Raw genomic sequence first — 25,519 nt, forward strand, 5'->3', positions numbered from 1 at the left:
GCCTTTTTTTTTGTTCCATCATTCTCTATGCCATTCTCATATCTCGGGGATTGGCTGTGTTATCTTTCCTCTTCTGGAAGCATACCCAACCAGTTCAGAAAAATCTCGTTAAATGCTGCCAAATGTTGGAACATAAAATGAAACCTGCTTTTATTTTCTTGAGTGCCAACAGAATGGCTGTAAGATGCTATAAGCAAACAATAGGACATTGAAGAGAAAAAAAGAAATGGCGCAATGTACATTATGCTAACTGGAACAGGCATTATCAATATTCCTAATCAGCTGAACCAATATTTTGCTGTATTGTCATACCTGAATTGAATGTTTACAAGATGAGGCTGAGATCCATCTGACTGCCAGTATGTTTCCAGGTTATCATCACGTAATTGATCCACACCAAATCCTAATAAAGCAATCAAATTTCACTGTACTCCTAATTGTTGAGTTAAATATTCCTATATAATCTGGTTATTGTTCATAAATACAAAATTAAACTTTAGATTTAGCTGCAATACCTTAAATTACTTTAACTTGGATATTTGCACTACCCAGATGAAATTTTTAGCATTACAGGTTATTGATACAGGAATTCACTAGCAGAACTATGCATATCAAAAATAGAATTTCACATTCAATTTTAGTTAAAATCATGTTCTGACAACCCACTATTTAACAAATCTAGATTTAATGAGTAGCTGCTTAATCGTTCAAGCATTTTGAACTGTCAATTTCAAAATTGTGAAAGCATCTTAAAAACAAAGAGTAGAAGTTGTATTCCCTTTCAAGCACACAATATGTAATGTTTCAAAAGAAGACTGCAGAATATCTGCAGGAAATATTTAATCAAACTATACTTTTTGATTGGATACTATATTGATTATGTCATTCTGCTCCTCCTCCTCTCTCCTGCCTGTTAGTATCCAACAGTTTCAAATTGAACCCTGCTTCCATTGATTAAAGAAGGTAAAATGACATCTTTAGCACAATTTAATTCCAACCCTAAAGACACCCAAGCCCAACCAGCTAAATTGTATTTACCCTGTGCCAGCAGTTCATAATAGAACCTATCGGCACAGGCATACAGAAAGAGCTGGAAAGGCCTTTGACAACATAAGCTTTCATAACCTGCTCTCCTTTGTATAACAGCTGCCCATTTACAGCTGCAGTGAAGCAAAAAGTGAAAATGACCACAGGGATCATGAACACGAGGTATGACCTAAATCAAGCATGATCTAACATCTCTAGAAAAAGAACTCAAGCAAGTCCTTGATCAGAGGCATCCAAAAATAAGGAGTTTTGTCAGTGAGGGATCTGTGAACATAATTGAGTTCAAATATATTGAAAGATGATATTTTATGCAGGCAGTACACAAGACCAATCACATCTGCATAAAGCACTAAAACGGGAAATGAAGGAGAAATAACAAAGATGTTAGAACAAAAATCAAACTGCTAGAAGAACACAACAGGACAGGAGGAAAATAAATACAAGGTGATTTGCGTTGAGATCTTTCATTGGACTGAAAAATAGACGGGAGGTAACCAGTATAAAGAGGTGAGGGGAAAGGCTGAAGAAAGGCCTGACAAGTATTAGGTGGATCCAGGTGAGCAAGAGTGATAAGCAAATGGAGGCAGGCAAAGTGAAGATAGCGACAGAGGTTGGTAAGTGAAAGGTGGAGGCAGCCAAGGGCTGTACATGATTAAAATCTGATAGAAAAGTTAGGTGGAGAGTTACCTAAAGTTTATTTCAGTAATTCCAATACAAAATACAAACACTCAATATCAAATACCTGATTTGATAGTGCAAGGTTTATGATACCCATATATCATACTGGATTTACAACCTGCATGTTTTCTTTAATTAAATTTCACATACTAGGGTCAAATCCAGTGTTAATTCAAATTACAATACTGTGCAAAAGTATTAGGCACACATACGGTTGCAAGAAAAAGTTTGTGAACCCTTTGCAATTACCTGGTTTTCTGCATTAATTACTCATAACATGTGGTCTGATCTTCATCTAAATCACAATAATATGCCTTTATTGAATACATTGTTTAACCGTACACAGTCCAGGCTGGAAAAGGTATGTGAACCCTTGTATTTATTTACTCCTTTAGCAGCAATAACCTAGGTCTTCCCACAGCATCTCAATTGGGTTAAGGTCTGGACTCCATTCCAAAACACAAATTTTCTTCTTTTTAAACCATTCAGTTAATTTACTTTTCTGTTTCAGATCACTGTCTTATTGCATCATCAAACTTCTACTAAGCTTCAAGTGAAAGCTGTAAAATGTCTTGATACAATTTTGAATTCATTGTTCCCTCAACAATTGTAAGCTGTCTAGGCCCTGCCCCAAACCGTGATGCTCCTTCCATCATGCTTCACAGCTGGGATGAGATTTTGGTGTTGGTGTGCAGTGCCCCTTTTCCTCCAAACGTAGCAATGTGCATTTCTCCCAAAATGTTCAACTTTTGTCTCATCTGTCCACAGAACATTGTCCCAAAAGCGTTGTGGAACATCCAGGCATTCTTCTGCAAACTTGAGACATGCAGTGATGTTTTATTTTGGGAGACTAGTGGTTTCCTCCGTGCTGTCCTTCCATGAACACCATTGTTCAGTGTTTTTCTTATAGTGGACACATGGAGAGAATTCAGCAAGTTCTAAGATTTCTGCAGGTCTTTTGCTGTTGCCCTTGGGTTCTTTTTTACCTCCTTCAGCATTGCATGTTATGGTCTTTGTGTGATCTTTGCAGGATGCACACTCCTAGGGAGAGTAGCAACAGTACTGGGGAAAGAGACAGGAAGCACCAAAGAGACTTTCTATAATGACCAATTGCTTGGAATCAAATGACTTTGCCCAATGCCTCAGGACTGGGTGTGTCTGCACCTGTACCATCCCCCCATCCCACACTCCCTTTCTACCACCTGTCCCAGACCCCTCCTGTGGCACCCCATCCTCACCATTCCCAACATCCTTCGCTCCTGCTATATTTACAAACTCGCTCTCTGCTCCACTTTGACAAAGACAGTACTGTGCAAAACTCTTGTGCACATGTACATACCCTGACATTCATACTGTGAATTTCAGTATAATAAGCTAGCAATTACCAACACTTTTATATTTGACGCAGAGCCTGCTATTCAGGACACATTCCATTTGAATGGATAAAGTTGTTAAAATGCAAATATGGTGCTGTAGTGCATATTTGTTCTTATTTTTTAATGAATTATTTAACATTTTTAAAGAAAGAAAGATTTCCAGAACAACATAGTTAACAGGATCCTAGTTGCAGTTTCAAACCAAAGTTTTAGTTTGTTATTCATGACTTCTAACACATTTTCAACTGTGTCACCTATATAATAATGGCATGATTACCATTGATAACTGGAACAGTTTGGGCTATCTCGTAGAATAGAATAGCAGATTATATAGTACTTCATTCTATTTTATGTACAATTAGAAACAAGAAACTAAAGCAAAGTCAAATGATTACACAAGCAATATTCAGGGCTTACCTGGTTTACAAGAAGACAAGGACCAGACAGCCTGTGAACCAATCTCTCGCACTGTACCAGTTCGTTCCAGCTGCTTTGGGTCATCTCCAGGGGGTGTCTTACTTGGAGTCGTCATTCTTCCTAACTACTGTTGATCTGCAACAGATTATATGATTACAGTTGTAGCTGTTAAATACAAAGTAATGTTTCAGAAAAGGCATTTACATTCAATGTGGATAAGAAATGCACCTGTTGTAGTTTTAAGTGCCAATAATATTTTCACAAAAGGCTGCACACCTTCCCCAAATGCTCATACTATCCTACCTACCAGTTTCTCCTCTGGGTACTAGAGTCAAGAGCAGGCTTCGGTCAGTACTATCTGTCCTTCCCAGTCTGCCAACTGACTCAGCAGTGCCTCAGTGAATATCTTGTTTAAATGGCCTCATATTAGGGCAATTATTCCATGAAAATGAAGAGAAGAAATGGCCGCTAGAGAAAACTGTGCATGTCTTTATCATTCTCACTATTTAACTAATTTTAACTTTTTTAAGACTGGTTTTCTTTAAAAAGATCCCAGATGATTTTGAATGTTTGTAAGTTACAGGCTGAGAGCTGAGGTCACAGCCTGACTAGCTGTCAAAGCCTTTCTAAGGAGTAACCAGTATTTCACTAGAAGCAGATCCACACTGCAATCTGCCATAAGAAAGCTGGGCTCCCAGTGGAAGATCATCTCTGAGGCCACATCAGAAGAAACAGCGCGGACCAAGGGCAGGCAGCTAGATACATCTGTGCTGCAGAATACCCGTTGCCATCAATACACATGTACATATCATTTGATAATAAAGTGCTCTTTGTTTGCATTTAGCAACTCTAAAGTAGGCGCTGTCAATTTTAAATTAACATTTTAAAACTGAACTTGAAATAGCGATAAATTAAGGTGAACTTTAAATGAATTACAAATGTACACAATTTTTTTTTAAGCATAATTATTTCTGGAGAAAGGTTCTTCAGAGGTTTCAAACTGCAAAAAAAAACAATTAACACCACCACTTGATTTCTAACACTAAGACAGAAATGGACATATCATAAATTATACTAAAATTATGGATATAATAAAATTTCAATGTTCAAAGTAAATTTATTATCAAGATACATACTGTAATGTCACCATAAGATTTGTTTTCTTGTGGGCATACTGAGTAAATCCAAGAACCAAAAGAGCAAAAACAAAGTAATAATAAATAAGCAATAAATATCAAGAATGCAAGATGAAGAGACCTGAAAATGACTATTAAGACTAAATGTTGATATCAAAGTATATATTTGCTAATAACTTCCTAAAGTTGCAGGATACAACCCATTAACATAGTCATCCTCGTATCATATTATATAAATATAAATTATCTTCTATGTTACCAGCAATATGCATGCAATTTAAAGTTTTAACAAACATTTGCTTTCCAGGGTGGAAAGACTACCTGCCTTCCTCAAATAGCACAAGGAAACTGCTGTGTTTTTTTTCCCTCAGTAAGGGATTAAAGTCTCCAATAGAAATATTTTGGAGTAAGAACATTCCTCCTTTTCACATTATGCAGATTAATTACAACTGTCTAATAGGGAAATGCGAAGTTCACTAGTTTCCTCCATCATTTCCACAAGACATCTGTTGAAAGCCCTGCTACTGATTTAACCCATGCAAAAGGTACATTAACTTTTTACAGGTTTCCCCCGCCATCCAAAGGTAGAGCGTTCCTATGAAATGGTTCGTAAGCCGAAATATCGTAAACTGAAGAAGCAATTACTATTTATATGGGAAAATTTTGTGAGCGTTCGCAGACCCAAAAATAACCTACCAAATCATGCCAAATAGCACATAAAACCTAAAATAACAGTAACATATAGTAAAAGCAGGAATGATATGATAAATACACAGCCTATATAAAGTAGAAATACTTCTCTACAGCAATTGCCTGCACAGATCTCCGTACCGAAAATCTCACGCAAGCGCTCTCAGCAGAAAATCTCACGCAAGCGCTGTTGGCATAAACGTGCTCTCCAGTAACCTTTAAACTATGAAGCTGCCAAATCTACCAAATAACACGTAAAAATACACAGCCTACATAAAGTAGAAATAATGTATGTACAGTGTAGTATCACTTACCGGAATTGGGAAAACAGCGCCGAGCACACTGCTGATGGTGTGTTACACTGAGTCGTTGCAGGCTGGGTGGTGCGGTTGCCCCCACCCTCTGGGCCGCCAACCCGATACATTGCCGCGAAGGACGCAGTGGTAGCTGGGAGGCACCCAGCACATCTTTAAGAGAAAAGCCGAAATAAACATGTTAATTAATTAGGTGCTGCCCGGCACGTAAATGTCGGCGCAGATTAGAGGCAATTGCCAATTGCATCGCCTCTGATCTGGGCCGACAATTACGTGCTAGGCAGCACCTAATTAATTAGCATGTTTATTTCGGCTTTTTTCTTAAAGATGTGCTGTGTGCCTCCCGGCTACCGCTGCGTTCTTCACAAATCAGTACAGTATCTGTCCGGGGCCCGGGTGGTGGGGGGTGTCATCTCATCGTCGATCAGGGCAGGCAGCTCATCTTCTCCTATGACTGCCCACCTCGATGTCGAAGGTCGAGGTTCGTCGTCTGCTGTGGAAGGCTTGCTTGACTGCTGAGCCTCGCGCATTTTTCTATCATACAGTTGTTTGTAAGCACTCAAACCATCCTGCAAATATCCCCTAAACCTATGTACCCTTTCAAAATTAAAGTCTTACTTTATCATTGCAGCGAAAATCTCACACAGTTGCTTCACTTTCTGCATTCGGTTTCGATTGTTATCCTTTCCTCTTCCAATTGCATCAGCTCTTCATCTATCAGTTCTTGGACATGGGATGCTCTTCAACATCATCTTCGTCAACTTCCACAAGCCAAACTCATTTTGTCCTTGCGTCGTTCACCACGATCGAAACACTTAATTATGTCTAGTTTTACACTAAGTGTAACACCCTTACTCTTTCAGGCTTTTCCAACACCTTAGAACTCATCTTGCTAACGGCTGCTCAATGCAACGTGTTAAAGCAATGCTGTTCTGAATCCGGGGGAGAGCGGCTGCTCGGGGCATGCGCTGCCTTTTACCGCGTGCTGATTTTCTTCATAACAGTGAAAACACCTTCTGAAAGCAAAAACAGGGTACTAATGTAGGTCTTTCGTAACAGTGAGGTTTCGTAAAGCGAACGTTTGAAAATGCAGGGGACACCTGTATTCCTAATTTCTTCTGAATATGTCCAAGAGGATCATGCAACTCCTATAGCCTCCTCAATAGAGATGCACCTGTTCTGTATTATTTTATTTATTTATTGATTTATGGATCGGGACAAGAAGAGCGGCGTGAGAGCTAAATTCTGAAGGAAGGCAGTTTTTTAAAAAACTTCAAGTACAAGAAGGACGAGACTGCGCAGGCGCGTGACGTATGCAGGACAGCGTGGAGAGTTTAAAAAGGAAGGGGATTTCCAACAGCTGTTTTTTTTTGGATCGGGACAAGAAGAGCAGCGTGAGAGCTATATTCTGAAGGAAGGCAGTTTTTTTCTATCCGCATATAAATAGTGCGAATGGTGGACGCAGGCAAATTCAATGCGCGGACAATATCTTTACTTCGTTCACCACAATCGAAACGCTTAATTATGTCTAGTTTTACACTAAGTGTAACACCCTTATGAGCTCTTTTAGGCTTTTCCGATACCTTGGAACTCATCTTGCTAACGGATGCATAAAATAAATCAAGATAAAGCACGTGTTCAAGCAATGCTGGCTAGAATGCAGTTCCGGGGGAGGAGCTTGGCTGATTGGGCATGCACTGCCTTTTTTCGTAACAGTGAAAACACCCGTTAGGGAAAACATGCAACTAACATAGGTCTTTCGTAACAGCGAGGTGTCGTAAGGTGAACGCTCGGAAAACGGGGGCCACCTGTACTTAAATGCACACAGCACAAGGAATAAAGTGGATGATCCTGTCGTACAGCTACAGACTGACAGGTATGATATTGTGGCCATCACTGAGACACGGCTAAAGGATGCGTGTCTCTGGGAGCTGAACATCCAAGGATACACCGTGTATCGGAAGGATAGGCAGGTAGGCAGAAGGGGGTGGCGTGGCTTTTTTGGTAAGAAATGATATTAAATCATTAGAAAGAGGTAACATAGGATCAGAAGGTACAGAATCTTTATGGGTTGAGCAAAGAAATCGCAGGGTAAAAAGACCCTGATGGCAGTTATATACAGGCCTCCTAACGGCTGCCGTGATGTGGACTACAAATTACAACAGGAAATAGAAAAGGCTTGTCAGAAGGGTAGTGTTATGATAATTGTGGGGACTGGATCTCAAGAGAGAGAATTTGTAGAATGTCTACGAGATGGCTTTTTAGAACAGCTTGTAGTTGAGCCCACTGGGGGAAATCGGCTGTACTGGATTGGATATTGCGTAATGAACCACAGATGATTAGAGAGATTGAGGTGAAGGAACCCTTAGGAGGCAGTGATCATAACATGATTGAGTTCACTGTGAAATTTGAGAATGAGAAGCCGAAATCCAATGTGTCGGTATTTCAGTGGAGGAAAGGAAATTACAGTGGCATGAGAGAGAAACTGGCCAAAGTTGACTGGAAAGGGATACTAGCAGGAAGGACGGCAGAGCAGCAGTGGCTGGAGTTTATATGAGAAGTGAGGAAGGTGCAAGACTAATATATTCCAAAAGAAGAAATTTTCTAATGGAAAAAGGATGCAACCGTGGCTGACAAGAGATGTCGAAGCCAAAGTTAAAGCAAAGGAGAGGGCATACAAGGAAGCAACAATTAGTGGGAAGACGAAGGATTGGGAAGTTTTTAAAAGCTTGCCAAAGGAAACTAAGAAAGTCATTAAGATGGAAAAGACGAACTATGAAAGGAAGCTAACAAATAATATCAGAGGATACTAAAAGCTTTTTCAGGTATATAAAGAGTAAAAGACAGGTGAGAGTAGATATAGGACTGATAGAAATGAAGCTGGAGAAATTGTAATGGGAGATGGAGGAGGAACTGAATGAGTATTTTGCATCAGTCTTCATTGAGGAAGACATCAGCAGTATACCAGACACTCAAGGGTGTCAGGGAAGAGAAGTGTGCACAGTCACAATTACGACAGAGAAAGTACTCAGGAAGCTGAATAGTCTAAGGGTAGATAAATCTCCCGGACCAGATGGAATGCACCCTCGTGTTCTTAAGGAAGTAGCTGTGGAGATTGCAGAAGCATTAGCAATGATCTTTCAAAAGTCAATAGATGCTGGCATGGTTCTGGAGGACTGGAAGATTGCAAATGTCACTCTGCTATTTGAGAAGGGGACAAGGAAGCAAAAAGGAAATTATAGACCTGTTAGCTTGACATCAGTGGTTGGGAAGTTGTTGGAGTCGATTTGTCAAGGATGAGATTACGGAGTACCTGGAGGCATATGACAAGATAGGCAGAACTCAGCTTGGTTTCCTTAAAGGAAAATCCTGCCTGACAAACCTATTGCAATTTTTTGAGGAAATTACAAGCAGGCTAGACAAGGGAGATGCAGTGGATGTTGTGTATTTGGATTTTCAAAAGGCCTTTGACAAGGTGCCGCACATGAGACTGCTAAACAAGAGCCCATGGAATTACGGGAAAGTTACATACGTGGATAGAGTGTTGGCTGATTGGCAGGAAACAGAGAGTGGGAATAAAGGGATGCCATTCTGGTTGGCTGCTTCTTACCAGTGGTGTTCCACAGGGGTCCATGTTGGGGCAGCTTCTTTTTACTTTGTACATCAACGATTTGGATTATGGAATAGATGGCTTTGTGGCTAAGGTTGCTGATGATACGAAGATAGGTGGAGGGGCCGGTAGTGCTGAGGAAACAGAGTCTGCAGAGAGACTTGGATAGATTGGAAGAATGGGCAAAGAAGTGGCAAATGAAATACAATGTTGGAAAGTGTATGGTTATGCACTTTGGCAGAAGAAATAAATGGGCAGACTATTATTTAAATAGGGAGAGAATTCAAAGTTCTGAGATGCAACTGGACTTGGGAGTCCTCGTGCAGGATGCCCTTAAGGTTAACTTCCAGGTTGAGTCGGTGGTGAAGAAGGTGAATGCAATGTTGGCATTCATTTCTAGAGGAATAGAGGAGCCCAGATGTGATGTTGAGGCTCTATAAGGCACTGGTGAGACCTCACTTGGAGTACTGTGTGCAGTTTTGGGCTCCTTATTTAAGAAAGGAAGTGCTGACATTGGAGAGGGTTCAGAGAAGATTCACTAGAATGATACTGAGAATGAGAGGGTTAACATATGAGGAACGTCTGACCGCTCTTGGACTGTATTCCTTGGAGTTTAGAAGAATGAGGGAGGGCCTCATAGAAACATTTCAAATGTTGAAAGGCATGGACAGAGCGAATGTGGCAAAGTTATTTCCCATGGTGGGGGAGTCTAGTACGAGAGGGCAAGACTTAAGGATTGAAGGGCGCCCATTCAGAACAGAGATGCGAAGAAATTTTTTCAGCCATAGTGGTGAATCTGTGGAATTTGTTGCCATGGGCGGCAGTGGAGGGCAAGTCATTGGGTGCATTTAAGGCAGAGATTGATAGGTATCTGAGTAGCCATGGCATCACAGGTTATGGTGAGAAGGTGGGGCAGTGGGACTAAATGGGAGATTGGATCAGCTCATAATAGAATGGCGAAGCAGACTCGATAGGCTGAATGGCCAACTTCTGCTCCTTTGTCTTATGGGCTTATTATAACAGAAATGGCATAATGAAAAAAAGCTGAAGAGTGAGGATAGGGTGGAATTATTAGAATTATATTATAAGCCATCAAGAAAAGCCTTAGAGTGCTCCAGCTACAACATTGCTACCAGAAAATAATGTTTCTGTTGACCAGTCTGTAATCCATTCACAAATATCTGGACCACAAACTACTTTTTACACCAACCTCAAATTCTGCTCTTTCTCATACCATGATACAACAGAAGTCCAATAAAAGACATGCTCTCCATTTACTGAAGTTGTATGCAATAAGCATTGCAAATAAATTATTCAGATGGGGTAACAGTAAATCTCTCATCCCTGTTGTGAGCAGATTAGCCCCACTGATGTTGTCCCAAATGGCTTGGTCCAATCACCTTTGTCCAATATACCAATCTGCTGGAAAAAAAAGGGTTTTATAACCTTGTATGGGAAATTCAACCTAATGGTACAATTCATCCAGTAAATAGTTTAGCCTCAAAGTGCTCACAGATCAGTATAATTATCAACACAAAAAATGTGAAGGAAATGGAAGCAACCCAAAATGCTTAAATTTTCCCTTACCTCGAGTATTTCCAATGTTTGCAATAATATCACTCAAAAAAAATTCGATTGTTCAAAACTTCTTCACAAGGTTAGAAGCAGAGCCATTTAATGATTACAATTCAATAAGAAATACTTCATATGGTCCAAGCTTGCATTCTTTCAGGGACAGGTGACAGCTGCATCATGTAAGTATCAAGCATTAAAATTTTTATTTCAAAACTAAAACTTTATTCAGAATAAAAAAAGTATATATAAAGAAGCATGACAATTTATTTTTCATGGTCACTGCATTCTATAGTGAAAACAAAAAACCTAACAGTGCCATGCCACTCATGCGCCCCCCCCGCCCCCCGGTGACGTAATTCTTCTTAAAACTAATTCCTTTCTATTTCCATAATTCCTTGAAAATGGCATCACAGGTACATAGGGTCATTAAGAATGTTTGGTACATTGGCCTTCATAAAACAGGGCACTGAATATAGGAACAACAGGAATTCTGCAGATGCTGGAAATTCAAGCAACACACATCAAAGTTGCTGGTGAACGCAGCAGGCCAGGCAGCATCTGTGGGAAGAGGTACAGTCGACGTTCCAGGCCGAGACCCTTCGTCCCGACGAAGGGACTCGGCCTGAAACGTCGACTGTACCTCTTCCTACAGATGCTGACTGAATATAGGAATGTTACATTGAACTGTACAAGACGTTGGTGAGGCACCTACTTACAGAAAAAGGTATCAGTAAGCTTTGAAAGAGTGCAGAGAAAATTTACATTGATGTTTCCACGACTTGAGGACCTGACATACAGGGAGAGGTTGAATAGGTTAAGACTTTACTCCCTGGAGCAGAGGAGAATCAGGCGAGATCTTACAGTAATGTACAAAATTACGACTGGTATAGATAGGGTGAATGCACGCAAGTTTCTTCTCCTTAAGATGGGTGAGGCTAGAACTGGATCATAGGTTTAGGATGAAAGGTGAAATATTTAAAGGATATTTATTGGAACTCTTTCACTGCTCAAGGAGTTTCCTCGCCCAACTCTGTCGCTCCGTGTGTGGCAACGGAGGAGCTTATACGGTGGTCCTTCCCCACAGAGACTCGGCATTGGTACACCATGTTTCAGTACAGCCTTAGAATGGACTCCTGCAGTCTGGACTATGCCAGTCTGATTCATTCCTTTCGAAAAATCTTACTCTGCTGTAAGCTCAAGGGGCTTCTTTCACCGAATTGGTGACCTTGATGTCTGTCTTGTGTGTCCCTGGGAACAACCCAGAGAGCAGAGTCTTCTATTATGCAGCTGCTGTGGATGAACTGGTTCATGGACACTTATATCTGTCCTCACACCCTCTTTGCAAATCCAGAGTCTACAAAGAGGTGGGTGACCATCTTTTCCACAACATCTTTTCTGAGATACTTTAGCCTTCACTGATAGGAATGGAGTGGTTCATCTTTATCACTAAGAGAGTGACTCATTGTCTTCTCCTTCCAAAAATTAGAAATGAGAAATAAATGTTGGCCTTGTAACTGATAACCATAATCCCATAAAGGGAAAAAAATAAAACATTTCATTATACCCTTCTCTCAGCTGACTTTAAAATATGACATGCTTGGATCTGTGCATTAACAATTACAAAGAAAATTCTAATGTAAAAGTTTAAATTGTTTCACACTAGTGTGTTCAATGCAAGACAAAATTGTAGTTGAATAGAAAGCACTTGAGACTACAAGCTATACAAATTGTGTTTCATATGAATCTTGTTTTCCAAAAAAGTAGTGTTCCGTAACAAAGTGCAAACAACACTACTACTCTTTTACCACCTTTAATTTTAAATATACAGAAGTGCCATTGACAGTTTTACTAGCAGCTGACAGCTACTCAGAATATTAAAGGCAAGTAAAAAACTCATTCAAGACTCTGACAAACATTGTCTAATTCGCACCACATCTCATTCACAAATCAGCCCTGATTTCATTAACTCAAGGCTTCACAGCTTATATTTTGTTAATCAAAATGGGCAAGTGAACCCATCATCATTCTTTAATTACATCCAATTGTCAAACTCTGAGCTCTGTACACTTTCAGTATTGGCCTTATGCACACCCTTAATTTACCAGCTTTCTCTCTCACAGACACCCTCAAAACACAATTCTCTATATTGTTTGTTTTTAGTCCTAGTACAAGAGACTGGTTCATAATTTCCATTTGATAACACACACTTCTGAAGCACATTAAAACAGTACGACTTGTTTAAAGGCCTAAATAATTGTAAGTCATTAACAATGTAAATATGCAACGAAACTGCCTTTGCACAGATAACTAATGCATGTTATTTATGCGCAAACAACAGGAATTCTGCAGATGCTGGAAATTCAAGCAACATACATCAAAGTTGCTGGTGAACGCAGCAGGCCAAGCAGCATCTATAGGAAGAGGCGCAGTCGACGTTTCAGGCCGAGACCCTTCGTCAGGACTAACTGAAGGAAGAGTGAGTAAGGGATTTGAAAGCTGGAGGGGGAGGGGGAGATGCAAAATGATAGGAGAAGACAGGAGGGGGAGGGATAGAGCCGAGAGCTGGACAGGTGATAGGCAAAAGGGGATACGAGAGGATCATGGGACAGGAGGTCCGGGAAGAAAGACGGGGGGGGGTGACCCAGAGGATGGGCAAGAGGTATATTCAGAGGGACAGAGGGAGAAAAAGGAGAGTGAGAGAAAGAATGTGTGCATAAAAATGAGTAACAGCTGGGGTATGAGGGGGAGGTGGGGCCTAGCGGAAGTTAGAGAAGTCAATGTTCATGCCATCAGGTTGGAGGCTACCCATACGGAATATAAGGTGTTGTTCCTCCAACCTGAGTGTGGCTTCATCTTTACAGTAGAGGAGGCCGTGGATAGACATGTCAGAATGGGAATGGGATGTGGAATTAAAATGTGTGGCCACTGGGAGATCCTGCTTTCTCTGGCAGACAGAGCGTAAATGTTCAGCAAAGCGGTCTCCCAGTCTGCGTCGGGTCTCACCAATATATAAAAGGCCACATCGGGAGCACCGGACGCAGTATATCACCCCAGTCGACTCACAGGTGAAGTGATGCCTCACCTGGAAGGACTGTTTGGGGCCCTGAATGGTGGTAAGGGAGGAAGTGTAAGGGCATGTGTAGCACTTGTTCCGCTTACACGGATAAGTGCCAGGAGGGAGATCAGTGGGGAGGGATGGGGGGGACGAATGGACAAGGGAGTTGTGTAGGGAGCGATCCCTGCGGAATGCAGAGGGGGGGGGAGGGAAAGATGTGCTTAGTGGTGGGATCCCGTTGGAGGTGGCGGAAGTTACGGAGAATAATATGTTGGACCCGGAGGCTGTTGGGGTGGTAGGTGAGGACCAGGGGAACCCTATTCCTAGTGGGGTGGTGGGAGGATGGAGTGAGAGCAGATGTACGTGAAATGGAGGAGATGCGTTTAAGAGCAGAGTTGATAGTGGAGGAAGGGAAGCCCCTTTCTTTAAAAAATGAAGACATCTCCCTCGTCCTAGAATGAAAAGCCTCATCCTGAGAGCAGATGCGGCGGAGACGGAGGAATTGCGAGAAGGGGATGGCGTTTTTGCAAGAGACAGGGTGAGAAGAGGAATAGTCCAGATAGCTGTGAGAGTCAGTAGGCTTATAGTAGACATCAGTGGATAAGCTGTCTCCAGAGACAGAGACAGAAAGATCTAGAAAGTTATTTATCTAGAATGTTATTTATGCATTTGTTTCCAATGTAACAATGAAATTCCTTTGCCACCAAGTTCACTCCTTTCATATCATTAAACAAATCCTGTAGCAAGTGAATATTTATGGAAGATTGGGTTGCAATTTTAAATTACTTGGTTTCGTTACATTTTTGTGCAGATTGTGGTGAGGCCATACCTGGAAAACTGCAGTTTTGGTATCCTTATCTAAAAACAAAGGATATTGTTGCCTTAGAGACAGTCCAAAGAGCTAGGCTAACCCTAGGATGAAGGGGTTGTCCCATCAGTAAAGCCCAGACAGTTTGAGTCTGTATTTCTTGGGGTTCAGAAGTACAAGAGGTGATCTCACTCAAACGTACAAGTTCCAAAGCAGGCTTGAGAGAGTAGGTGCTAGATGTTTTCATTAGTGGGATGGTCATGGACAAGGGGTCATAGTTACAAAATAAGAGACTAGTCACTTAACTGAGGTTCCAAGAGATTTCTTTCCTCAAAGGGTACTAAATCTCTGGAATTCTCCACCCAGGAAGTGGTGAAGTCCAGATATTTGAAAGATTCATAAATTTAGGGTTATGAGGATATCAGCCATGATCGGTTTGAATGGCAGGGTGGCCTATGCCTACTGTTATTTGCCTTGTGTACTTTGTTATCACATGCCTAGTGAGAAAAGCATGCCATATACCATGTGGTTAATGCTATATTACTTTAAAAAGTACTTTTTGTAAACTAAATTGGGAAAGGTATTGCACAAGTGAAAGGATTGCTTTAAGAACTCGTAACATCAAACCAATTTTGAGATCAAGGTTACCAAATTTTCTTGCAGATGTAGGGTTTACCCAGCATATTAAGACTGTAGAAGTGACATGTTGGACATTTAAACACAGTATAAAAGAAACTATTTAAAAAAGGAAATGCTGTGCTATGCTTTTCATTTCATAGTTCAACACAAAGCATATTAAGTGTTGCTAACCATCACCAACAATCACGTGTTAATTTCCAGTAGTGAGCATATTTGTCCAGTCTAGATGATCTATCACTGTATACAGTAGTACCATTAGCCAAGCAGACAACTGCGATGAAGACTAACCAGTTTCATCAAAGATACAGCCCTCCCCCTCCCTGCCAACGAGGACATCTTCAAGAGGCGATGCCTCAAGTAGGCAGCATCCATCATTAAAGACCCTCAACTTCCGAGACGTGCCCTTTTCGCATTACTACCATTTAGGAACTGACACTCTGCCATCAGATTTCCGAAAGATCAAGGAACACTACCTCGTTTTTCGTCTTTTTACACCACTTATTTACTTTCGTAACTTACGGTAATGTTTATGTCTTGCATTATACTGTTGCTATAAAACAAAATACAGACATATATCAGTGATAATAAGCCTGACAGTGAGTCTAATGTTAGGCACAACTGTAACCTCATTGCCTATACTCAGGAGACGAATGGATACACGAACACACAATTAGCACACAGAACCGCCAGATGTTAACCCGTTGATGATAAGGGGGGATAACTCCTTTGGACACAGCTCTAGGCTTACCCGAAGGCAGTAGCGGTAACGGGAACAACTGGGGTGACGAACGCACCACATGAAATCACGCCTCTCGAGCCCTGCCCAGCGACTGACGCGAATGCACAGCTCGGACAACAGCTCCTTCCCGCTAGATATAGGGCTGCGCGAGTGCGAACCGAGATTCACAAACTACCGGGCCGGACGTTCACCGCGCCTGCCCGCCGTGAACAGTGGAAGGTAAACGGCGCATGCGCAAGGGAAGGCTTCAGGTTTCGCGTGCGCACTGGGGGAACGTCACTACGTTTGCGTGCCCCGGCGGGGCGAGCGAGTGAGTAGAGTGGGCCCTGCGCATGCGTGCCGGGCGCCATCTTCCCCGGCGTTTTCTGCTGCTCTGGGGGAACGTGTCAGCGGAGCTGAATGGTCGGCGTGGATTTATCTAGCTCGGCTTAGAGACTATCCCCATAAGAAGTTAGACGTAGGCAATTGCTCTATCAGGGCCGGCTGGACCAGGCCAGGCCAGGCCAGGTAATCGGGGTGATAGTGGGTGCTGCCAGGTGCCGTCGGGCGGGGTGAGAGTTCGTGAGAAAGTGAGTGAGCTGCTGTAACTTGCAGCGTTAACCAGGCTGCGGCCCAATTGGCCCCACTAGGCCGCAGCGGTGACCGTTGATGTTCCAATGTGGATAGTTAGCAACATCATTGTTGGAAGGTAGAGGGTAATGGCTGTGCTTAGAATAAAACAGTCACTCAACCGATAAGGTTTCTGTTTAAACGGTATGTCTCCTGCCGACTCAACCAAATCCCCCTAAATTAAAGTTAATTCGCCCTTTCAGGGTGTTTCAACCAGACATTGCCGTGTACAAGTTTGAATGTCCTCTATTATGAAAGATAAACAATAAATTTGACATTGCAGGATCATTTTTGATGAAAACGATAGGGAATTCAGCGTTTAACCTGTCAGAAGACCCATCGTTCTAGAAACTCATAACATCGGAGTTGCAAATTTCCTAACCATTTAACTAAATATTTAAATCAACAAAATTGCTAACGTTGTGTCTCGTAAAAAATGGAAGTACTGCAGATGGAGGGGATTCTCAGAAAAAAAATCTGAAAACAGGTCCGAACAGGTAACGGAAGGAGAAACAATGTCTCAGGTGGAAGACTGCCAGAACGGAAGATCGATTGTCAGACCGTTAAGATAGTTTGTTTTGATAAAAATGAAGTCAGTGAGCAGAGAAAGCTTTCCTTCACCTCTTGCCGGAAGGAAGTGATAATTCGAAATCGGGTTTGCTCTTGAGCTTTTTTTTAAAAAAAATCACAAAATCTGATTCATTTGGATATTGTCACGTTTTGTAATTTTCTTAGCCAAGATGGAAACCAATTATAACTTTATTGGATCTTTCATTTATTTAAACGCAAAATAATCAAAAAAGGTGCTGATAACGTTTTGAGCTATTGCTTTTTACCGTAATCGTTTATTAAAGTAAAGTAGCAAGTAATAACCTGTATATTCACTTAGTGGCATGTCAATGTGAATGGAATTGTCAAGCAGAGCAAATGGAATTATACAATGATTTTTTGAAATTGAATGTTGTTGCCTTAGATGTTGCAATTTAAAAAAAAATGCACTCTATATGCCTATATTGACATGTGTAAATGTCAATACTGAAGTGAAAGTTGAGATTTGTTTTCCCCTTGTCTAAAAGGACTGTGCTTTGCACTCATTCTTCAAAATACCTTATCAAATTTAATCTTTTCTCACATGTTCTTTGAAAATTGATATTTTTAAGTTCAGTAGATGGTTGATAAGTGTGCAGGTGCTGTTCATTAAATCTGTTTTTGCACTTAAATAGACCTTATTCAAGGAAATTTCTTTCTGCAGTCCTTGAGTCACACATGGTACTATACAGCATAATTTTTTTTGCCACAGAATAAACTCAACAGTACAGAATGGCAGATAAACTCACCAGAATTGCTATTGTTAGCCATGATAAGTGCAAGCCTAAGAAATGCCGTCAGGAGTGCAAGAAGAGTTGTCCAGTTGTTCGAATGGGTAAGTAATTTTGTCTTTCATCGTATTCATATTACATTGGAAAATAAATAGTCATTTGTAAGATTTAGTATATGCTTAATACACTTAAAAGTATGATCAACATGGGTATTTTCTAACATTAAAAAAGCTGGCAAAATGTTAAAAAAGAGTGAATTTACTGTTGGGAATACCTGTCCTCAGATATAACAGTGCATTAATATTAAGAAAAAATGTTCTTGTTTCAGTTACTTCAGACAAGTATGAAGCAGTCCTGTAAATAAAGATTTTGTGTTTATTCACTCTTAGGATGCCTGATGAAATGATTTTGGATGCAAAATGTTGCTGAGTAGTTTACATAATTCAGTTCTCAGTTAATATAATTATTTGACAATATTTAATTTTTTTCTGTATATTTCATTATCACATGGGAAGAAACAATTTGATCCATCAATTGTACACTTGTTTTCAGCAAAGTCACTCCACTACTTACCTTTCTGTTACCCATTCTTTCTCGTATCCAGTAACTCCTCCTAATTTTTGTGGCCACCTATCTAAAGTAGCCAAATGCTGCTTTGCAGAGGGCTCATTGGACATGATCTCATTCCAAGCTGTAAGGATTTTGTGATTCGTTTTCTTTACCAGTGCTCACTTAGCTGTAGTATCTCCAGGGTTTCCAACTTGCAGATTAGATTTCTGGTATTTTTGTTTTTGCTTTCATCTTACTACAGAATTATGCTGATGGTGAGTTTTCATGAAGCCATGATATGTTTGTAGTTGTTCAGTACAGAGATGTGAAAATATCCATTAAGTGTCTTTCTGATCAGTTTAAGTGATATCATTCAAGAGTGTTTTTCTTTCTCACAGGAAAGCTTTGTATCGAAGTTACTGCCCAGAGTAAGATAGCCTGGATTTCAGAAACACTCTGCATCGGTTGTGGTATTTGCGTTAAGGTAATCAACCTTACAGGTTTTTCCAGCAGCTGTAGATGATTATAACTTTTAAATATCACCTAGTTCAGGAGTACTTTTTCCAACTTTGATCCAACACATGGCCTGTATACTACTTCGAAAATCTTGTTTAATGTTATCCAAAGTTATTTTTGAATTTTATTTTTGGCACTTAAACATGACATTTATTATGGGTTCATAGCATTTAGCACGAGGAGCAGTAATCATCCCCATATGTTACATTTTGCTTGTCTCTAAGATACATTTACTGCTTAAGAATTCTGTGATTCTTATCATCTTTGGTACTTGGATGTCACAGTATTGGCAATTGTTATGTTGTGCAGTTTACCAGTTAAAAGAATGCAGGGAAAAACAGAGTCCGATTTGACTTATACTCTGGATTTTATTTATTTTTGGGTGAATTTCTATTGTCAGCCAACAATCTCTGTAAGGTAATCATTGGACAATGAATGTACAAAGACTGTTAGCATTGAGCATCACAGTTGAATCTGTTACCTTTTCACTGGTTATCTTGTAGGAATTATCGGTTGGTACCCCAAGAAAATCCTTTCTTCACTCCGTGGCTTGTTGCACCCGCATTGGTCCGTAGTTATTTTTGTCAGAATGATTTGTGCTGACTGATTTTTACCACTTTAGCCACTGAGATAATTAAATGTGGCTTACACATCTATATTGCTATCACAAAGTACAATATACCATCTGGTAAATGCTCAAGTGGAGCATTTCGAAAATGAACTTCAGAAATCCTCATTTTAAGTATAAAGGTTCCTTTTAGATTATTGTAAAGTACGTGAGTCACCGCAACTTGTGTGTTCTTGTCCGCAAAATTTTCCAACGAATATTTGTCGGTGCCGAGATTGAACGTCCTTTGCCTCAACCAAACCCATGATAACATACAGACATTTTTAATAGATAAAATACACTTGTATTGGTTATGTTGCCGGTAATGAATAGCAGATGAAGTGATTTTGACCTTTTATCAATATTTTCTGTTTCAGAAATGTCCTTTTGGAGCTTTGTCAATTGTTAATCTGCCAAGCAATTTAGCCAAAGAGACAACACATAGATACTGTGCAAATTCCTTCAAGCTGCACAGGTAATAGAACAATGCAGGGGGAAAATGAATACTTTGTAACCTAATTGGTAGTTTTTGAGAACATCAAATAATAAATGGTGTATGTAAAACTTTGTGTGTATGTATGCATGTGTATGTTTCAATCAGTACGTTTCTCCACAAACTGCATCAAATGGTTAAAACGTGTTTACAGAGGACTAACATTAGGTTCAAATTTCAATAATTTTGAGTTTATAAGTAGTCCATGCTGCTGAAAAAGAATCAAATGTCACAGCATGATTATTGCTTGCTGAAATTTATTTTCCTCTTCCTTGATCAAAATTGTACTATGGTTGCAGCTGTCTTGTGTAGTAAGCCATTTTAGCTGTTGCAAAAAAAATTAAACCTCATTTCAATGTAGATTTATTCCCATTTTAGCTCCATTATACCATACCATTATATGAACAATTTGTATAGGTTTTTATAAACCTTGATGAGAATGTAATCTACAGGCACTTCAAAAATTAAAATAGTTCAAGGTATTTGTATTCAGCTGGAAATTTGTAATTTTATATTTTATTGTTGCTGAATTCAGACAATTGAAACCTATTAAGATCTCCCAGGTCTTATTGCCAGCAAAGCTGAATTTGGGGCATTTCTGGTTGGGGGTGGTGGAGAAGGGGCAGGGAATTCAGTGAAAACTCAACAGTCACCTCGTCACTTCACTGAAGTTCCTGTTGCTGTTGGGAATATGCTGCTGCACAAGTATGCCTCTGTCCAGTGAGGTGGCCTTTTACCCCCAGACCTAGTAAGTATAAGTGCAGTTGATTGTGGATATGGATTAGAGTGGGGCTAGCATCTGGACCAATGTTTTCATAGTTGTGTGAATTCTAACAGATTGCAAATAATCTCATTATTAGATTGCCTATTCCTCGCCCTGGTGAAGTTTTAGGCTTGGTGGGAACTAATGGTATTGGAAAATCTACAGCTCTGAAGATTCTAGCAGGAAAGCAGAAGCCTAACTTGGGGAAATATGATGTGAGTTCTCTCTTTGGGTAGTATGTAATATTTTTTGCAGTTATCAGTTGTTATTGCTAACAATTTTTAGAATTGGTCCAAGTGGCTTGTTTTTATAAAAATGAAACAGTTTTGCTGATTCTGTTTCACTGATCAGAATGTAATGGATTTCACCTAGTTTATCTGATTTCCCCCCACCTCCTCCCCCCACCTCCTCCCCCCACCTCCTCCCCCCTCTTCTCCCCCCCCCCCGATGAAGCACCTCATAGGGATGGATTGTATTTTAAAGACTTTAGGGAAGAAATGGGAGAGCCCCTTATAAAATGTCAGAGGATTAGTAAGTCGCTTACACTTTTGATAAAAATAGGTGGCAGGGTGAATTTTACTTGTGCTTTATTTTCCTGATGCTCTAGAAGTCTTGCCATTCATAAACGGTAAATGTGATTTTTCTGATAGGATCCTCCTGACTGGCAGGAAATTTTGACTTACTTCCGAGGGTCTGAACTACAGAACTACTTTACAAAGATCTTAGAGGATGATCTAAAAGCTATAATCAAGCCCCAGTATGTGGACCAGATCCCAAAGGCAGTTAAGGTAACTTCTGATGTAATATAATACTTCAGCAATCATTTATGTTTAGATGTGTCTGTATTGCTTGGCCTGTGCATTTTTGAAATGGTACTGGATCAAAGATGTGTGTTAAAATTTAAAACAAAACTGCCTATTTGATGTAATATATTTTGAAGATCGTAAAATGATTCATTCATTTCAAAGACATTGTAACTTTTAAAAGATTTTTAGTAGTGTTCTGGTTTAAGCTCAGCCAAATAAAGTATTCAGGTATGATAATTACACAATGGATGTTGCATCAATATATAGTACAGAATTTACTTTGTGTTTTGCAAGGCTCTCCTATTTTTTTCAACAAAAGCTCTAGATATGTTACTGAAGAGGTAATTATGATGCATCTTCTTCTAACTTCAGTTTTCAGTTGACTAAGCCTGAAATAATAAGTACAGTATATAAATATAAACACTGGAAAGTCCAGCACAATTACAAGTTCGAAGCATCCAGCAAGCTGAGCAGCATTGATGGGTGAAAATCCGAGTTGAAATCCCACGTCAAAATCCTTCTTTAGATTTGGAAAAAGGAGAAATCAAGCACGCTAAGTTGCCAAGTTCTTTTTTTACATTGCACGCATCTGAACTTGCAATGCTTTATTTACTAACAATGAACCACACATCATGGGGCAACCCTTTTGGCAATATTGGTGCTATTATGGCTTGGTGAAATTACTTCTACTTCACAGAAATTGAGTGTATGAGAGATGATAGTACTTTCTCCTCCAAATGCACAATCAGGACTGCCCTCGAGACCCATTGTTTCAATGTCCTGTTGTCCCACAAAACTTGCTTCTTTCCCTCGTAGCATATGGGCAGCCAAATGCAATTTATTTTAATTCTCAACCCCACTCCTATTTGGCTCTTGGCATTGGTAAATCTAGAGAGTGAATTGTAGAGTATGCAGTGGTTTTCCTGGTTGACACCAAATCTGGCAAACAACATGAAGCTATCAAAAAAACTACAGCATCAGCTACACACATCAAAGTTGCTGGTGAACACAGCAGGCCAGGCAGCATCTCTAAGAAGAGGTACAGTCGACGTTTCAGGCCGAGACCCTCGTCAGGACTAACTGAAGGAAGAGTCAGTAAGAGATTTGAAAGGGGGAGGGGGAGATCCAAAATGATAGGAGAAGACAGGAGGGGGAGGGATGGAGAAAAGTTGAAGAGCCGAAGAAATTACAGATGGGGAGCAGTGAGAGATGGTTTCACTGAACTCCTGTCGAAGAGAGGATCTAAACTTTTTCGGTGTAGGCAGCACCGGAAGAGGCTTCGCAGTAGTGAATTTTAAAAACGCAAACAACAGGAATTCTGCAGATGCTGGAAATTCAAGCAACATACATCACAGTTGCTGGTGAACGCAGCAGGCCAGGCACAAAGAGATCAAAGTGTAATCTTTCATTGTGTCCACTAGATTCAGCATTAGTCAAGCAAATTGCACTCTGTTAAGATGTAATGAAATAATGCAAAACCATTTATATGGATCTTTTTAAAAAAAAAACTTCTTGCAGATGCTGCATTCTTACTTTGTTTTTCCAGGGCACTGTGGGTTCTATTTTGGACAGAAAAGATGAAACCAAAACACAGGAGATAATTTGTGAACATCTGGGTAAGAAGACTGAAGCTAAACATTCTGAAATATTTTAATTTTACCAGATTAGCGTTTAATCCATATGCATTAAAATATCAAAATGTTTTTGGATGCCTTTTGTCCTAGTTAAATACATTTGGCGGATTTGGGCATTAATAGTAGGGATTTATTGAGTCTTTAATTGTCTATCCATAAATTCCATTTGAATAAATTAATAACGAGTCTAGAGGGTAAGGGTTTCCAGGGTCTAGAAATACTGTATTTTCCCAAATCTCGTCGACTCAGAAAACATAGGAGTTCTTGTGCCTTCTCTATTCTTGTTTTTAAGGGTAGTATTAGTTTTAGCACATGTTGCTGAGAAATCGTGAGGAGTTGGTGCAAAATTTTGCCGAGGTGCACTAGATGTAGATTCACCAAAGTGAGCTGGTTTCTCCTGGGCGTTGTTAATCTTGAGCATCATTAGGGCTGCATTTATTCAGGCAACTGGAGACTATAGCACCAGACTCCTAAATTTAATCATTCTGATAGTGCAAAGGCTTTGTTCAGTCCTTAACCAATGCTATAATTTTTAATCGTATAAGGGTAGGGTCACTAGCAAGCAGCCTAAGACCTGACTCAGGGAATTTTCATATCTGTGTCTTACAGATTTTCTTTGACTGGATTTGCTAGTGCTCTAAATGTCTTGCATACTGCTTTACATTTGAGAACTATTGTTCATGCTGTATGTAAACTTTCCAGAATTTAGCTCGTCACCCTTACAAGGACCAAGGCTGTAATAGATTTTGGAGCCAAGTAAACCTTGTAGAATTCTAACTGAACATTGCTGTTTTATTAGGAAATAAGTGCTGCATGATAAAAGTTATTGTTCATATTTTTTTATTGTGCTAAAGATTGGAGAATTGAATGTGTAACTATGAGACTATTCTTTCTTGGATGCTAGAGTTGTAATTGCACTGGAGCAGCTTTGTTGGAGTTGTAGCTAATTTTGGAGCACAAGTTTTGCAGCAGCTGAAATGCCAAATCCCAGTATCATTGGTTTGTTCTATTCTGTTCATGCAATAGCTATCAACTTGCCTGGATCTTTGAAATTAGAGGTAGGTTTCTAAGGCACGGATGAGGTAAGGGGTGTGAGATGAGCAGAAATTTCTATTGGAGAGTAACAAATTTTTGAAATTTTCAACTGAAGAGGGCTGCAGGTGTTGAATATATTAAGGCTTAAACCAATGAACATTGAGCTAGCCTTTGAGGGGTTACAGAGATTAGGAGGCAAAGCTGACTGGAAGAGTCAGATCAGCCATAATCTTACTGAATATAGAGTTAGGCTCAAGTGGCCAATTTACAAATTCTTTGATGTGGGAAGTTTCTGAAGCATTGTTACTGTTTGCCCTTTCATGCTGACCTCTGCTGTCATAAATGATAGGGGTGGTTGCAGAGCAAGTTATTTTGATCTGAAACATTGATTGGATTGCTTGACTCTGCATTCTGCAATTGTTGCTTATTAGCTTCACCAAAAGCTTGTCACCTTGCTTTTTACAGACACAGACAGTGAGTGGTGTTGTTACTGATAGTCCTGTTGAGCCAGAGGTGGCCCCTATGCTTAATTGTAACATTTAGGATAAAGGTTACAGATCATGGCAATGAAATTATTTCTTATGTTCCCAGTTTGAAGCTTGTATATCTGTACTGAATCTGGCCCTATTGGCATAGTGACAATATCGCATAGTATTGTGAAAGGTGTCTTCTGAAATGAGATGAGTCTGTACCCATCAGGGAACAATGACAAATACTTCCATAAATCTGCTTGTTAGTTCTCAACATCTACAGCAGCCCTCGTCCAGCAGCAAATTTCTTCCGGGCTTTGTCAGTTATTTAATGGTACTGTTGCTGATATACTATAAGAGATGAAAAAGTTTTCTATTCAATATGTATTCTATTCCCTAGTCATCCAAATATCACTGAAGATTATTAATCGTTTGAAGGAGAGCAGTTGGTTGTCATTAGTTTTGACATGGTCACATTTTACTTGTATAGGTTGACTGCTACCTTTCCTTGCATCATAATAATGGATAAAAAAAAACTTAATTTGGCATATTGAGGTACCCAAGGATGTGAAAAGACACAGAAGTACGTTAAATCTTCATCAGCAGGCCCAAAAAAAAATTGGCACATTGCTTT

The 25,519-nt window shown here is 40.0% G+C and overlaps 2 protein-coding genes across 3 annotated transcripts in view; one reads left to right on the plus strand and one right to left on the minus strand.

The window, feature by feature from the left end:
- anapc10 (anaphase promoting complex subunit 10) overlaps positions 1-16,317 on the minus strand; it is a 50,863-nt gene extending 34,546 nt beyond the window's left edge. Inside the window, exons 1-3 of one of the 2 annotated variants that reach the window (XM_063046434.1) lie at positions 16,140-16,317; positions 3,519-3,653; positions 313-403 (exon numbers count right to left, since the gene is read on the minus strand). In XM_063046434.1, the coding sequence (XP_062902504.1) occupies positions 313-403; positions 3,519-3,633 (206 nt within the window). In that variant the 5' untranslated portion in view covers positions 3,634-3,653; positions 16,140-16,317. Of the gene's footprint in view, positions 1-312; positions 404-3,518; positions 3,654-16,093 lie in introns of both variants that reach the window. The other variant, XM_063046433.1, reaches the window with a different exon arrangement.
- A 93-nt stretch (positions 16,318-16,410) lies between these two features.
- abce1 (ATP-binding cassette, sub-family E (OABP), member 1) overlaps positions 16,411-25,519 on the plus strand; it is a 31,345-nt gene continuing 22,236 nt past the window's right edge. The window contains exons 1-7 of the mRNA XM_063046437.1: positions 16,411-16,591; positions 17,994-18,116; positions 18,960-19,045; positions 20,062-20,159; positions 21,038-21,155; positions 21,591-21,728; positions 23,293-23,362. Coding sequence (XP_062902507.1) covers positions 18,014-18,116; positions 18,960-19,045; positions 20,062-20,159; positions 21,038-21,155; positions 21,591-21,728; positions 23,293-23,362 — 613 coding nt within the window. The 5' untranslated portion in view covers positions 16,411-16,591; positions 17,994-18,013. The remainder of the gene's footprint in view (positions 16,592-17,993; positions 18,117-18,959; positions 19,046-20,061; positions 20,160-21,037; positions 21,156-21,590; positions 21,729-23,292; positions 23,363-25,519) is intronic.

This window comes from Mobula hypostoma, chromosome 4 (genome assembly GCF_963921235.1).
Source record: "Mobula hypostoma chromosome 4, sMobHyp1.1, whole genome shotgun sequence".
Lineage (NCBI taxonomy): Eukaryota > Metazoa > Chordata > Chondrichthyes > Myliobatiformes > Myliobatidae > Mobula > Mobula hypostoma.